At 44.8% G+C, this 15978-nt stretch overlaps 1 protein-coding gene across 1 annotated transcript in view; it reads left to right on the top strand.

The window, feature by feature from the left end:
- The window catches only part of CDH17 (cadherin 17), an 88717-nt gene that overhangs the window by 15941 nt on the left and 56798 nt on the right, over window positions 1–15978 (top strand). The window contains exons 2-3 of the mRNA XM_055431897.2: window positions 3329–3399; window positions 8485–8583. Of these exons, the coding sequence (XP_055287872.1) occupies window positions 3349–3399; window positions 8485–8583 (150 nt within the window). The 5' untranslated portion in view covers window positions 3329–3348. The remainder of the gene's footprint in view (window positions 1–3328; window positions 3400–8484; window positions 8584–15978) is intronic.

The following is a 15978-nucleotide window of genomic DNA, read 5'->3' as shown; positions in this document are numbered from 1 at the left end:
TTGTTTGTGTATTTAAAAGAGAAATAATCCTTTTCATCAACAATAAAAATGTATTACTGTGCATCAAAATAAATCTTTAGATCTCATTAGTTTCCTTTAATGTTTTCTGTTTATTCTGAAAGCTCTTACTAATTGGAGAAATTCATAGAACACCAATGTTAGACAATCACAAATGTTTCAGAATTTAATAAACATCTGTTGAGAGCGTAATATATGCAAGCCATAGTATAAAGAGCTGGGAGATGTTAAAATACATATTTTTAAAATAAGGCCTCTGCTTTGAAGGATTTTGTCTTCTAGTAGAGGCAGCAACAGAGACATGTAAATAAGCGATAAAAAATAAAATGCAGCAGGAGGGGCTTTGAGAGCTTCTGGCTGGAAATCAGAGAGATTGCATGAAGGATGTAATTTCTAGCTCCATGAAGCAGATGCTATACCCCTTATTTTGTTTTCCCAGATTTTAGCCCAGTATCTGGCACATAATAGAATTGTTGAATTCAGTGATTTTAAAATAAATAAGTTGGCCCTAGATGGTCAGGTATGTAAGGAAAAATGAGAATGCATAATCTCAATCCAGCTTGATTCAGCAAATATCAATTGTCGTTTACTCTGGGTGGGGCCCTTTGCTGGGTGGGAAGAACAGCCAGTGCCCAAGCATGGAGACAGGGAAGCTGGGTGCAAAGTCCATGGAGAGCTTGGCATTCCTGGGCGTGGTGGGTGTGGGAGATAAGGCCAGAAGAGCAACTGGGGACCAACATTGAAAAGATCTTGGTGCTGAGGGTTTTGAGGAGAAAGATCCCCAAATATCTATATTATGTTGTCTATATTTTTACTTCTCTTAAGCAGATATTGGTTGATAGCTGATCGTGTTCATTTTACTAATATAAAAAAATGACTAGTTAGGTTAAATAATACCAATTTATTCATTTTAGATATATTGTAGTATGCCTGTTATTTGTTTCTGTATGTTCCCAAACCATATAAGCAGTCTAAAGCGGTAGAAAAAATGTTTGTGTTTGACAAGGAGCCAATTCTAAAATGATGTTTGGACACATCGACCAGACTAATTCTGTTGCAAAAGCCCATTTCTAGACATTCACAGAATTTACAGATCTAACTGTCCTGAAGGGTTTTAGTCCTAGCTCTTCCTTAAAATAGCTGTAGCCTTGGGACAATTTGCTTCACTTACCCAGCAGGTGCAAGCAAAATGCACATCTCCGTACCCGTATCTACTTCTCTTCGGCCGCCACACAGTACAGGGTAGAGCAGAGAGAGGAAAAGTTCTTTGAACTTTGGCCTCTGACAGGTCTGGTTGGCAACAAGGCAATATCACTTCCTAGCAGCAGCAGCAGCAGCTGTGTCTTTAAATGAAAGGCTTAACTTTGAACTTCAGTTTCCTCACGTATAAAATAAGAGTGAAGTAGTGAAAGTCACTCAGTCGTGTCCGACTCTTGCGACCCCACGGACTGTAGCCCGCAAGGTTCCTCTGTCCATGGGATTCTCCAGGCAAGAATACTGGAGTGGGTTACCGTTTCCTTCTCCAGGGGATCTTCCCGACCCAAGGATCGAACCCAGGTCTCCCGCATTGGAGGCAGACGCTTTAACCTCTGAGCCACCAGGGAAGCCCAAGTAACATTTCCTAATTCGTTATGGCTGTGAGAAACTCGCAAGAGTGCTCGCTCACTGTTGAGCAATTGCTATGTATTTTCCTTCGAGTAAACTGAGGCACAGAGAGAAATTAAGTAGTACCCACGTGGACACACAGCTAAGGAAAGGCTGCGCTGGGTTTCCGGTCCAGACTCTGACTCAGAGTACACCTTCTGGGCCTCTGTCATTCTGTCTGTAAAGATCTACCCTCTGTGCTGTGCTGTGCTTAGTCGGTCAGTCGTGTCCAACTCTTTGCGACCCCATGGGCTGTAGCCTGCCAGGCTCCTCTGTCCCTGGGATTCTCCAGGCAAGAATACTGGAGTGGGTAGCCATGCCCTTCTCCAAGGTATCTTCCCAACTCAGGGATCCAACCCAGGCCTCCCACACGGCAGGCAGACTCTTTTTTTTTTTTAGCATCTGAGCCACCAGGGATGATCCTTAATAAACACTAATTTCTATCTTTATTTCCCAGGACATTTGTGAAGCTAAATTGTTGTAGTACTTTGATCGTTCTTAAAGTTCAAATATAAGGTGTCCAAAGGTAAGGAATTAAAAATTTTCAGGGTTTAAATTTTTAGATAGTTAGAATTTTATAACCATTTTCCCATGCTGATTATATTAGTAATGTAAGTTCAATGTAGAAACCTTTAAAAAATTTTTAAAAAAGAAGTAAAACAAGATCATCTACAATTCCTCGAGGCAATAAAATAATTGGAATTTTAGTGAAATGAATGCATTCTTCATTTCCTTGTTTTTTTGTTGTTTTGTTTTAGCAGTCCAATATTATGATAGGCAACAGTCCTGCTTTACAGACCATGTGGAAAATTTGTCTCAGATCTTAAAATCAGTTAGTCATGAAAAAATAAGAATAGGAAAAAATTCCGTTAGTTGTGATGTATCTTAGGGTGAAAGGTATACTTTTTTGTGAAATGTGAAGACACAAGGAAAGAGGAAAAATAGTATTGAGTAGGAGAGAAGAGGGGCAGAGTGTTGATTCTCTTTGGGTTGCTTTGGGAGTTATAAATACATTTTTTCCTTTGGTGTATTGTACAGTTAACAGCAAGGTTTAGAAGACCAAAGAGGCGGCTGGTGAGGTTGTTGAATGAAGGATTGAGAACATGCTTGGGTTCTTCCTCCTTGAAGAATCTATTTGCAGCTGTGAATCAGAACCACTAAAATTTTAGCATCTCATTATTGTGGCATTTGCGCATCTCCTCCATCCATATAATGAGGGTCTTCATTGCCGCACCTGGGGGCTTCTCTAATCGTGGAGCAGAGGCTCAGTAGTTGTGGCTTCTCTATTTGCCCCCGGGCACGTGGGCTCTTAGTTCCTCAACTAGGGATTGAACCCTCGTCCCCTGCATTGGAAAGTGGATTCTTAACCACTGGACCACCGGGGAAGTCCCCATTTAAGACTCTTTAAGTGAAGAAGAGTGATAAAGTGAAGTGGTAAAAATGGAGTTAGCACAAGCTTGTTTCGGGATATTGACTTGTGGTTGCTGTGGATGAGGTGTCAGGGGGCTTGGGGAAGTCCAGGCTGTTCCACAGAGGAGAAGGTGGCCTTCAAGGATGCCATCCTACTAGGTTTATAACTGAATATCGTCCAGTGATCCTTTGTGCTTGGATAAACATGGTTTGAACAGGATGGGAACTAATCAACTTATCTCTGGTTTATTCACAGGAGTTTGAATAAAGAAAATTATGACAACGCAAGCCCAGCTACACTGCTTGTGTCTCCTTACACTTTACTTGGTAAGAGAAGAGAAATGTTCTGTCTTTAGTGGAATATTTCTAGCCCATACCGGGGAAGCAACTGCTATCATCACTTAAAAAAAATGTCTATCAAATTAACTTATTGTGAACAAAGCACACAGCTTACCCTAATGGGGCATTTTTGATGAAATGGCTGTAAGTTATATGTCTAACTTTCAACCAGGGAGACACTTTCTTCTCAGCTCTTATAAGCCAATGCCCCTTCACAGGCAAGTTTTAAACAGTTCATCTACTCAGTTTTAGACCTTTACATCCAGCTCAGGGAATCTGGAAAGAGAATTGTACTGATACATGTGTTAGTCTGTGTCCTTAGTCTTGACTTTATTTATTTTTTCTTTAACCATGGTTAAATTACCACCAAAATTAAGAAAAGCATTTTCTCCATTTTTGACTCTGCTCTGCTCTGTACTTTTGTTCCCATATATGGCTTGGACTTTTTTTTGGCCATATTTGCCCTTAGTCACTTGTTGAACTAACCCTATCGGCTCAGGCTTCTAGAAGTTGGAGCTGAATGGAACATGGGGAGACCAGCCCAGACCTCAGGTAGATAGAGGGATGCAGTTTTCCCTTTTGTCATGAGGTTCATAAGGGTCATACACTTGCCAGATTTGTTGTGTTATGAAGCAAAATTATGGGGAAACATTTGCTTTCTCCTTAGAAGGAAGCTACTAGATCCTCTTACCTCTAATCTTGGTTCCTTTCTTTGAAAACCCAAATATAACATCGAATTTCAAGTTCCAGAAAGCCCCTGAGAGTCTACACAGTTCAAAATATTTAGAGTGATGTATAGCCATACTTGTAAACTTACCAGAGCATTCCTCTTGAGGGGAAAAGCTGCAATTTGAACCTTATGAGCGCTATGCATCCTCACAGCCTGGGGCTCGAAGCTTGTCCCTAGGACTGCCAAAAAGCACCACTTGACTTCTCTCCTCTTCCTACCTTCTCATATGTGCTTTGCTATCTATATTACGGCAGAATGGTGAAATCAGTGCCGAGTTCAAACTTGGCACTGCTGTTGACTGGTGATAGGAACTTGGGTGAGTTACTACACTCTGAACCTCAGTTTTCTGCCCTGTGAAATGGGTCTAACAAGAGGACTTGCCTTATGTAGCAACTAAATGAGATCATATAAAGCCCTTGGGTCAGTGACTGGCACAGTCTAAATATAAATAGTCTGATAAATATTAGCTATAATTAATGCTACCACATTTTAAATATTCAGTAATTACACTCATATGGACCCTGACCTCCATGAGGAAGACTGTGTTTTAGTCATCTTTACAGCCTCAGCACATAGCACAGTGCCGGGAACAAGGTAGAAATTAAATACATGATCATGGATTTATATTAAGAAACAACAGTGAGCTCTAAGAAAGAGAGGGAAGATTCTATCACGATAATTTAATATTAGCAGACTCAGTAGCTTCTGATCTGAGACGGGGATATGCATTTTTCTTCCTAGATAGAGGGTGAAAAGCAGTTTTCCTTTTCCTTTCGTTTTCCTTACTGTCACCATAGTGAAATTTCTACCTGGAGTAAGAAATACGGCCCAAACCACTGCTGGCGGCAAGAGCGTTGCCCGGGAGACAGCCACGTGCACAGCTGTCTCTGGGCGAAGGAGGGAGGAGGGAGGGAGGCTGGGGTCTCAGGGGTGTTGGGAGAAACCATGTCTCTTCTGCCCCCACTCTCCCCTATGCCCAGACCCTCTCCTGTGAAGACTGCAAGTTCACTTGGTGCTTCTTTCTTTCAGCATCAGGCTTTTATTTAGCAGAGGTTATTTACCATTTATTCCATACTATGGTGGCTCTCCCATTCTCTTCTGAGAACTGGTTCTCTTAGGGGATTAGAAACACTGTATGAACACATTGGAAGGGCACTGAAGAGAGGATTTGGGAGAGTGCTGAGTAGGGATGCAAGGAAATCAGTGCCTGGGACTCTGCTTCCTCCAGAAGAAAGAAGAGCTTGAAATACTTACTGTATAACCAACACAGAGAACTCTTGCTGTAAAGTGCAATGAAGGTGGCTACTTGGCAGGCAGATCTGACAATTGCAAATGTCCTTTGCTGGCCTGGAAGGCAGTGGGGCAACTTGGTGGAGTCGGGGCTTGGTAGTCCAGCCCCATTGGCACCATTCCACTGTAACGCCAACTATCTGTGCCTCTGCTGGGGGGATTCTCTTGAGAGACTTCCCTGATGTTGATGAAGATCTTAAGAAATGACATGTGTGGAGGGTCACATTCTATAGCAGGAAACACAAAAATATCAGTTCTATCCGCTTCCTACCTTTCACCTCTTTATGCAAGATGGTGGGTTTTGTTCCTCCAACTCTTTCACAAGTTTTCACCGTAACATTCTTCCCAGTTCTGGCAGTATGGCCTGTTGACTCATGCATTTTGAAATCTTTATAGCTCAAATAGCCCTGATATGAGAACCCAACTCTACCTTGAACCTTGCCACTGAGACCTCTCCTTGTTTCCTGATAGGTGAGACAGCTTGTCCACCGAGGAAAAATGCAGGCTTGTGGTTGAGGTTTGCCTGACTAATGTAGTTTTCCTGTAGGGGCAGTCACTGGTGTGATCAGCCGAAAGACGGACTGCTTACTGATGTGAGCAGAAAGCTGATGAAATGAAATGAATGAAAGTCACTCAGCTGTGTCCGACTCTTTGCGACTCCAAGGACTATACAGTCCATGGAATTCTCCATTTCAATTTCATTCTCCATGGAGTTCTCCAGGCCAGAATACTGGAGTGGGTAGCCTTTCCCTTCTTCAGGGGAACTTCCCAACTCAGGGATCAAACCCAGGTCTCCCGCATTGCAGGTGGATTGTTTACCAGCTGAGCCACAAGACAGACTGCTTACTGATGTGAGCAGAAAGCTGATTCAAGCAGTGTGCTATTAAGCCGTAGCCCCTCAAAGAGCACTGCCTTCATCCTGTATCCACCACGGCACCCACTTCTTGTGCCCTGCCTTCCAGAGGGGCCAGTGGAGCTGGAGAAGATGTGGAAAGAAGTGGGAGGGAAGATGAACCCTCAGAGGAAGACACACGTGGAAAGGAATTGATGAGCTAGGAGTCTGTATGGTTACTGTGTCAGTTAAGAAATCCTTTAGCTACGAGCAAATTTAGAGTGTCTCCAGTCAACAGGGATTTATTTTTTTGTTAGACAACAAGAATCCTGTAGTGGGCAGTCCTGGGCAGGTTTAGCAGTTCTGTGATGTTATCAGAGACCTAGGCTTCTTTATCTTTGCTCCACTATTGTTTGAGCTGGTTATCCCCTATGGTTTCATGAAAGCTGCCATAGCTAAAGACAGGGGACCACTGCCTGAACAAGAACAAGGAAAGAGGAAGGGCCATGCCACCCACATCTCCTTTTTCATCAGCTCAGTTCAGTTCAGTTCAGTTCAGTCGCTCAGTTGTGTCTGACTCTTTGCAACCCCATGGACTGCAGCACGCCAGTCCTCCCTGTCCATCACCAACTCCCGGAGTCTACCCAAACTCATATCCATTGAGTCGGTGATGCCATCCAGCCATCTCATCCTCTGTTGTCCCCTTCTCATCAGGAGAACAAAAGCTTGACTAGAAACATTCCCTCATCCACATCCCGAACCAGCAGACTCCACCTTTTGTTTCATGAACCAGAATTGAGTCACTTGGCCATGATCTTTCCTGCAAAGGAATCTGGGAAAGAGATCATTTGTCTTTCCAAGGGATAGAGGTTGACGATGGCTGCGGGGGCAGCTAACCCAAGGGTCCACTGCAACTCTGAAGGGGAGGGAAGTTCCAAATCCCAAAACCTCTGTGTTCTTGTTTGTTACTGCTTTTTTGTTGGACACCCAGATCAACTCAGTCGAGGTTTAATGAGCCATAGTACAAGATCTTCTTTCCCCATCATTTCATCCTAATTGTTTTTGGATTATTTATCTCCAGTGTTTCTGCGGTAAAAGTGTACTTGCTCCATATAAAGAAATGGAAAACAAATCTCTTCTCCCCAGTTTTTCCTTCTTTTTTTGGTTTTACCTGTCCAAACCATTAACTTCCCATATCATACTAATCTATCCCACCCCTGACTCCCACCACAGGAGGAGAGCGGAAGGACCACTCAGGAGGGGCACTGGCATTGGGTGTCGTGCTAGATACCTCGTTCCAGGGGTGCCCACTGTGGTGGGTTCATAACTGGTGGTCCCTTCCTGCGTGCTGCTCTGCCTCGCGATTTCCTTCAGTGATCCTCGTTGGTGGGAGACAAAGGGATGGCAGGAACTACCGCTGAATGTGCCCTCTTGCACACACCCCCACGCTGCAGATTTCCTGCCAGGATGGCTCAGCCACTTGTGCTCCTTCTAGTGGGTAGTGGGGCAGTGGCTTAGAGCAGCTAAGGGTGGTCTGGAATTGTAGGTTCGAATCCTGCTTCCTGCACTGTGAGCAAATGATTTAAACTTTTTGCACCTCAGTCTCATCACCGGTGAAACAGAGCTAGTGATGATAATTGTAGGATTGTTAATGTGGTTAAATGTGCTTAGAACAAAGCTCAGCATACACTAGCATAGCAAATGTGAGCTCTTTTTGCTGTGTGCCAGGCAAGCATTGTACTAAACAGGTCCACATATTTTTTTCCCCTTATGGATTCAATTGTCTTTGAGGTGCCTGAACTCTAGCATGCTGGGGATCTGCCATGGATTTCCTTATAAACTAACAAGAGTGGAATGGAGGGTCAACCAGGTAGAACTGAATGGCATAGTGGCATTGTTGGACGATGATCACCAGTTTTCCTTCAGCTAGAACCTAGTGTGTGTGCCATGTCAACCGCTCATGGGTTCTAGCCCGGTCAAGTGAGCCTCATTGAAAACACGGCAGTGTTAAATTTTCCCCCCCAGGGTGATTGCTTGAATCACCTTGAATGAGAAAAGCAATGCTAGGCTGCTGGCAAACCATCTTGACGCAGTGGAGCCATGTTAGAATCTTAGATTTCATATATCACTCCTAGAACCGTAAGAAAATCATCAAGTGGCCCATATACATTCAGAGTACATGGTGTTGATGATTTTCTCTTTTTCTTTCATCTTTCAACAGATAACCGGATATGGCCAAGAGGGAAAGTTTAGCGGACCCCTACAACCCATGAAGTTTTCAATTTTTGAAGGCCAAGAACCGAGTCAACTCATATTCCAGGTAAGGGCCACTCTTAGTCCCTGTCTCTGGATTTTGCAGGCTCTCTCCATGGACTTTTACTCCTTTATCTACTGGACACCCAGAAATAAAACAGAGGGCTAGTAGATCTCATTATGGAGAATGATTTCAGGAGCCAAGAGACGAGCAGCCTCAGTATTCTGACGTCCTCAGCGGTATTTGGGGTGTCTCCCATCCCTGAGGCGGGGACCTTAGGGCCTGTGGGCTCCGCCCCTCCCCGGGGGTGGGCGGGGAACCAGTCTCGGAAGCGGGTGGTTATCTGAGTCTTGGTCTATTCGGTGAGCTGGCTGCTTGAAGCATTTGAAGATGCGGATTCTCTGGTTTAGCGCTGGAAGAGCCTGCCTTCCCGGAGAAGGAAATGGCAACCCACTCCAGTATTCTTGCCTGGAGAATCCCGTGGACGGAGGAGCCTGTTGGTTTACAGTCTATGGGGTTGCAAAGAGTCGGATGCGACTAAGCAACTAACACACACACACACACACACACACACACGCACACAGCCTGCCTTCCCCACTGCCTGCTCTGAGCCTGTCTCTAGGCCTCACCCAGGCATTGGCCAAGACGCACTGGGAGGCAGTCATCTTGTTTACTTAGTAACTGAGAGAAGCCTCAGATTGAGGGTGGAAGGCAGGGGCTTGAGGGGCAAGAGACTTCAGCTTTAGGGGCACCGAAATAATCCTGGAAACATAATGAAAAGAGGGAGAAAAACATCCTACTGCATTGGTCAGAAACCCCCTGGGGAAGCCTGCTTGGCCCTCGAGTGGTTGAAGAGGCTTTGATGGGCCTTAGAGGGTGCCCGTGACCCCCTGACCCATGCACTGGGGCAGCAACAGGGGTTGCTAAACTACTGTTGGAGGTGGGTATGTCTTCTGTCAAGTGCCACACATCTCTTTTGTTGGACAGTTCCCGTCCACAGAGGAGGGCCTGAAAGCTGCCTCATCACCTTCTCTCATCTGGCACCGGATCAGTGTGAAGTGGCCCTATTATATGAGCTGGTGGGGGTGCACAGGTATCTCTGTGCCCTGCCGTGGGGTGTTACAGGGGCTTTGACCTCTCCAGTCAGGGGAGTCAGGCCCTGAGGGAGGAGCAAATGCTTTGAGAGCTTAGACAGGAGAGCAGTCCAGCAAAGGCACAGCTGGGACACCTGCCCTGTGCTGGGAGAGGGCAGGGCCTGCTTGGGGTTCTGGCAGAAGGCCAGTGAGGCTGGGAAGCCGCGGGCCTGGAGAAGGAGGTAGGAGTGGAGGCCGCAGAGATCGGAAGGACCCTGACTTCTAAGGTTCTTAGATTTTGCCCCCAGAAGAGTGGATCTGAATCACATCTCCATTCAGGGCTGGGAGGGGGCTGGGAAATGGGAGAGGATGCCAGGAAACTGGTTGGGAGTCTCTGGCGAGGGCTCACTTAGGAGAAGATTTCGTTAACTAACTCTGTCTCCCTCACCAGGGCGCATTTAGTTAGAGGTTTCTCATTTACATTTGGAAAGTCCTTTTCATTTGTGTGTTTTTATGCTTCATAAGCTGGTAAGAATGCTGTGGGCCGGGCATACATTCATCTCCTTTTATGAACTGTGCAGAAAGTGCCTACTGTTACAAGATGCTGTGCTGTGTCCTGGGGGTGCAGGATGAGACCACCAGCAATTCTGCCTCTGGAGAGCTCTTGGGTAGCTGGAGACTAACAAGAAAGCAAACAGTGCAGTGGAGGGTTCTGATTGGAGTCTGGTGGGCTGCTGCTGCTGCTGCTGCTGAGTCACTTCAGTCGTGTCCGACTCTGTGTGACCCCATAGACGGAAGCCCACCAGGCTCCCCCGTCCCTGGGATTCTCCAGGCAAGAACACTGGAGTGGGTTGCCATTTCCTTCTCCAATGTGTGAAAGGGAAAAGTGAAAGTAAAGTCTCTCAGTCATGTCCGACCCCTAGCTACCCCACGGACTGCAGCCTACCAGGCTCCTCCATCCATGGGATTTTCTAGGCAAGAGTACTGGAGTGGCTTGCCATTGCCTTCTCCGGCTGGTGGGCTGCAGAGGGGACCAAATGCAGGCGGAGAAAGAGTGGTTGATTTTAAGAGTGGAGGGTAGTCGTTGAACAGAAAAAGTTTCACTGGACCCCTGAACTGAGTATTTAAAGTTGACCAGGCACTCCCAAACAGAAAGCAGGCCCTGAGGGCTAGATGGGAAAAAAAGTATGGGGGCAGGCATTTAGCAAGAAAATGAAAGATGGCAGGTGGTTCAGGGTGGGAGAGGGTGTGAGGGGAAGGTGAGACTGCTGAGGGCGGGGGTCGGCATGGGGTCCAGACTGGCTGTTTAACCTGTACTAGGCGGCAGAGCCCGCTGAGACGTTAAGGCAGGGGTGAAGGAGTTAGGCTGTGTTAGCCCAGACCTGCTCTGTGATCGCTTTGAGTGCATGATGAGGGGAGTGAGCCTGGTGGTGGGAAGGGTCTTGGGACACTGTTTGCCACAGAACCAGTGGGAGGTGACGGAGGCCTGGTTGAAGCAAGTATAAGCGGGAGTGGAGGGGAGGGAGGGGTGGGAGCAATGCCAAGGGGTCCCACGTGCTGGAATTGGTTACTGGGTGAGTGCGGGCAGTGAGAGAAGGTGTTGAGGGTGACTCTGGGGTCTCTGGATGGCTTGACTGGCTGGTTTGTGGTGTCATTCAAAGAGAGAGCAAGAGAACGAGGGGAGGGAAAGTTTATGGGAAAATAAGTTTTAGGCTTATTGAATTTAATCTGTGGGGTGAGCAAGGTGGAGAAGTTTAAGAGACAGTGGCCACATGAGTCTGGAGCTATAGACTGGGGAGTCTTCCTGTCACAGTTGCTAATCCAGGGCTTGGGTTTGAAAGCCCATCTGTAGTGAATACCTCAACTACCTACAGGGGCCAGATGGATGATGAATGGTACTATCTTGGGATCAGAAAGGCAATAGCAAAAAAAAAAAAACCAAAAAACAGAGGGAGAAAACCCCCCAGCTGTGCAAATGTGAAATTAAAAGTCTTCTGATGCTTGGTTGCAGCCTGTGGGACACAGGGAACAGTGGGGAATGGGACTAACTGAGGGGCCTCACAGGGCAAAGTCTCAGTGTAATTCCAGATAATTGCTCAAATCAGATTTGTGTACATATTACAGGATTTCATGATTTTTTTCCCACAAAAGTCAGGCAGTTTTACATTTATGTAGAATTTCCTAAGAATCTAAATATTTCCTAAGAATCAAAATCTAAGAATATTGGCACAGTTAAAAAAAAATCATCCTATAATCAAAGCAAAAGGTATCTGTGGGCCAGAGAGTCTGCCGTCACTTCTTTGGGCAGAAAGAAATGGATGTTTTGTGAGTACAGGTCCATATCTCCTTGAACAGATGTACACAGTTCTGATGTACTGAACCACACAATCTCCAACTTACAAACATTGCAGACCCAGAAACTGCTTCTTTGGATTCTTTCACAGTCTCTGAGGATCCCAGCCAGTAAAATCATTCCTTGGGTTGCTCCACTTCGTTTTCTGTTCTTTTTCCATCAGTCATGCTACAAAACTTCTCTCTTCTGGGCAGGAAATGAGAGCTCCGTTGTCATGGCTGAAAGTTCTGTGTATCGGTGTGTGTGTTACAGAGGAGAAGTAGGAGATGAAGGGGGTTTCCTTCTAGAATCTCAGAGTCTTTGTGCTAGAAAACACCTTAGAGACTTTTTGTATCAACTGCTTGTTTTACAGATAGGGAAACTGAGGCTTAAATAAGTTAATGGCATAACTGATATTATAACACTGCTATTCTCATGTTCTAGTCGAGTATATCATGCTGCTGCTGCTGCTAAGTTGCTTCAGTCATGTCCGACTCTCTGCGACCCCATAGACGGCAGCCCACCAGGCTCCGCCCTCCCTGGGATTCTCCAGGCAAGAACACTGGAATGGGTTGCCATTTCCTTCTCCAATGCATGAAAGTGAAAAGTGAAAGTGAAGTCTCTCAGTCGTGTCCGACTCTTCGTGATCCCATGGATTGCAGCCTACCAGGCTCCTCCGTCCATGGGATTTTCCAGGCAAGAGTACTGCAGTGGGGTGCCATTGCCTTCTCTGTATATCATGCTAGCTTGGTGGGCTTTCGTCTATGGGGTCACACAGAGTCCAACACGACTGAAGCGACTTAGTAGCAGCAGCAGCAGCAACACCATATATGGCTTCCCAGGGGCGCTAGTGGTAAAGAACCCGCCTGTCAGTGCAGGTAGAAATAAGGGACGTGGGTTCAATCCCTGGGTTGGGAAGATCCCCTGGAGAAGGGCATGGCAACCCACTCCAGTATTCTTGCCTGAAGAATTCCACGAACAGAGGAGCCTGGCAGGCTATAGTCCATAGGGTCACACAGAGTCAAGCACCACTGAAGTGACTGAGCATGCATGCAACACCATATGCAAAAATTAACTCACAATGGATTAAAAACCTAGATGTAAGACCAAAATCATACAGCTCCTGGAAGAAAACATAAGCAGAACACTTTGATATAAATCATATCTGTCTCCTAAAGCAAAAGAAATGAAAGCAAAAATAAGCAAGTTAAACTCCAAAGCTTTGGCACAGCAAAGGAAATGACTATTAAAATGAAAAGACAACCTACAGAATGGGAGAAAATGTTTGCAAATGATATAACTAATAAGGGGTTAATATCCAAAATATACCAAGAGCTCATACAACTCAACGTGATAAAACAACCTAATTTAAAAATGGGTGGAAGACTGAAATAGATATTTTTCCAAAGAGGGCATGCAGAAGGCCAACAGGCACATGAAAAGATGTTCAACATTGTTAATCATCAGAGAAATGTAAATTAATAAACTCTAGAAGTGATCCCTGAAAGTATAGTCTTGAGAAATGCAAATTTAAACCACAAAGAGATATCACCTCAAGCTGTCAGAATGGCTAGCCTCAGAAACAGTGCAAATAACAAAGGTTGGTGAGGATTGGAGAAAAAGGAACTGCTCGTGCACTTTTTTTGGGGAATATAAACTGGTGAAGCCACTGTGGAAAATTGTATGAAGTTTTCTAGAAAAATAGAACTACCATATGACCCAGTGATTCCACTCCTGGGTATATGTGAAAAAAAATGAAAACGCTAATTCAGAAAGATACATGCACCCCAATATTCATAGTAATAGTATTTATAGTCGCCAAGATATGGAAGCAACCTAAGAGTCCATCAGTGGATGAATGGATACAAAATATGTTACACACACACGCACAATGGAATACCACTCAGCCATAAAAAGAACTTCCCTGGTGGCTCAGACCGTAAAGAATTTGCCTGCAGTGCAAGAGAACTGGGTTCAATCCCTGAGTTGGGAAGATCCCCTGGAAAGGGAATAGAAACCTCCTCCCGTATTCATGCCTGGAAAATCCCATGGATAGAGAAGCCTGGCGGTCTCCAGACCATGGGGTTGCAAACAGTCAGATATTACTGAGCGACTAACACTTTCACTTTCATAAGAAGAATGAAAATTTTCCATTTGCAGCAATATGGATGGACTTCGACGGTATTACGCTAAAGTGAAATAAATCAGACAGAGAAAGAGAAATATTGTATATAATCGTTTATATGTGGAATCTGAAAAACAAAACAAACTAGTGACTACAACAAAAAAGACTCAAAGGCACAGAGAACAAACTAGTGGCTACCAGTGACAAGTTGGGGGAACAGGAGGGGCCAAGATAGAGGCAGGGGATCAAGAGGCACAAACTGTTATGCATAAAACTCCCTTGAACAGCAAGTGGATCCAACCAATCAATCCTAAAAGAAATCAACCCTGAATATCCCTTAGAAGGACTGATGTTGAAGCTGAAACTCCAATACTTTGGCCACCTGATGCAAAGAACTGACTCATTGGAAAAGACCCTGATGCTGGGAAAGAGATTGAAAGTGGGAGGAGAAGGGGATGACAGAGGATGAGATGGTTGGATGGCATCATTGACTCAATGGAGATGAGTCTGAGCAAACTCCAGGAGATAGTGAAGGACAGGAAAGCCTGATGTGCTGCAGTTCATGGAATCGCAAAGAGTTGGACATGACTTAGCAATCTACAAGGGTGTATCGTACAACACAGGGAATATGACCAATATTTTGTGGTAACTATTAGTGGAATATAACCTTTAGACATTGTGAATCACTATGTTGCACCCCTATAATTTATGTAATTTGTGTGCTGTGCTGTGCTGTGCTTAGTCGCTCAGTCTTGTCCGGCTCTCTGTGACCCCATGGACTAGTCCTCCCAGCTTCTCTGTCCATGGGGATTCTCCAGGCAAGAATACTGGAGTGGGTTGCCATACCCTCCTCCAGGGGATCTTCCTAACCCAGGGATCGAACCCAGGTCTCCCGCATTGCAGGTGAATTCTTTACCATCTGAGCCACCAGGGAAGCCCATGTAATATTGTGCTTCAATTTAAATTAAAAAGTAGGTGACATGGCAAAAAATAAAATAAAATCTGACATCTCAGGAAAAAAAAGCATTTCATTTTCTGTCCATCTTCAGATGTGGAGATGATGTGGGAAACTCAGCCTTGGTAAGAGGTCCTCTGAGCTCTTTATTCCAGTGGTAGCATGGAGTTGTCCCAGTTGCCTCGTCTGTACCACTCGAAGAGCTTCTTACCTGAAGTCAGGGAGGCACAAAACAAGCTTATTGCCCCATGAGGTTGACCCTTGCATTATTAGCATATCCTCCAAAAAAGAAAGAAAGAAAAGGAAGGCAGGAAGGAACTACACATCTACAGACTTCTTTCATTGAAGATTTGCAACTATCCCTAGCTCGGTGCTCTCAGGGGCTTCCAGATGAAAGAACTGTATGATACATTTCTGAGATAGGTCATTTTTTGCCTTTTCTCTTTGTAATGTATGAGATGTAACTCACATATCTTAAGATTTACCCTTTTAAAATGGCCAATTCTTTGGTTTTTAATATATCATAAAAATATGCAACCATCACCACTGTCTGATCCCAGAACACTTTCACCAGCCTCAAAGATACCCTGTACCCACTGGCAGTCACTCTTTCCTCTCCTCCCAACCCATGGCAAACACTAATTTATTTTCAGTCTCTATAGATTTGCTTTACAGACACTTCCTAAAAATGAAATCATATAACATGTGACCTTTTGTGTATAGTTTCTTTTGCTTAGCATAATATTTTCAAGTAGCAGGTATTAGTACTCCACGCCTTTTTTATGGCCGAATAATATTCCACTGTGTGAATATCCATTTATCATTTGATGGACATTTATGGCTATTACAAAGTAATGGTATTATGGACATTCATGTACAATTTTTTGTGAGGACATATGTTTTCCATTCTCTTGGATATACACCTAAGAGTAAAATTTCTGAGTCACGATGAATTTAATATTTAGCCTTTTGAATA

This window comes from Moschus berezovskii, chromosome 16, assembly GCF_049115385.1.
Source record: "Moschus berezovskii isolate FMDL1 chromosome 16, NW_MosBer_1.0, whole genome shotgun sequence".
Classification (NCBI taxonomy): domain Eukaryota; kingdom Metazoa; phylum Chordata; class Mammalia; order Artiodactyla; family Moschidae; genus Moschus; species Moschus berezovskii.
The sequence above is the reverse complement of the archived record's forward strand: the minus strand, read 5'-3'. Positions and strand labels throughout refer to the sequence as shown.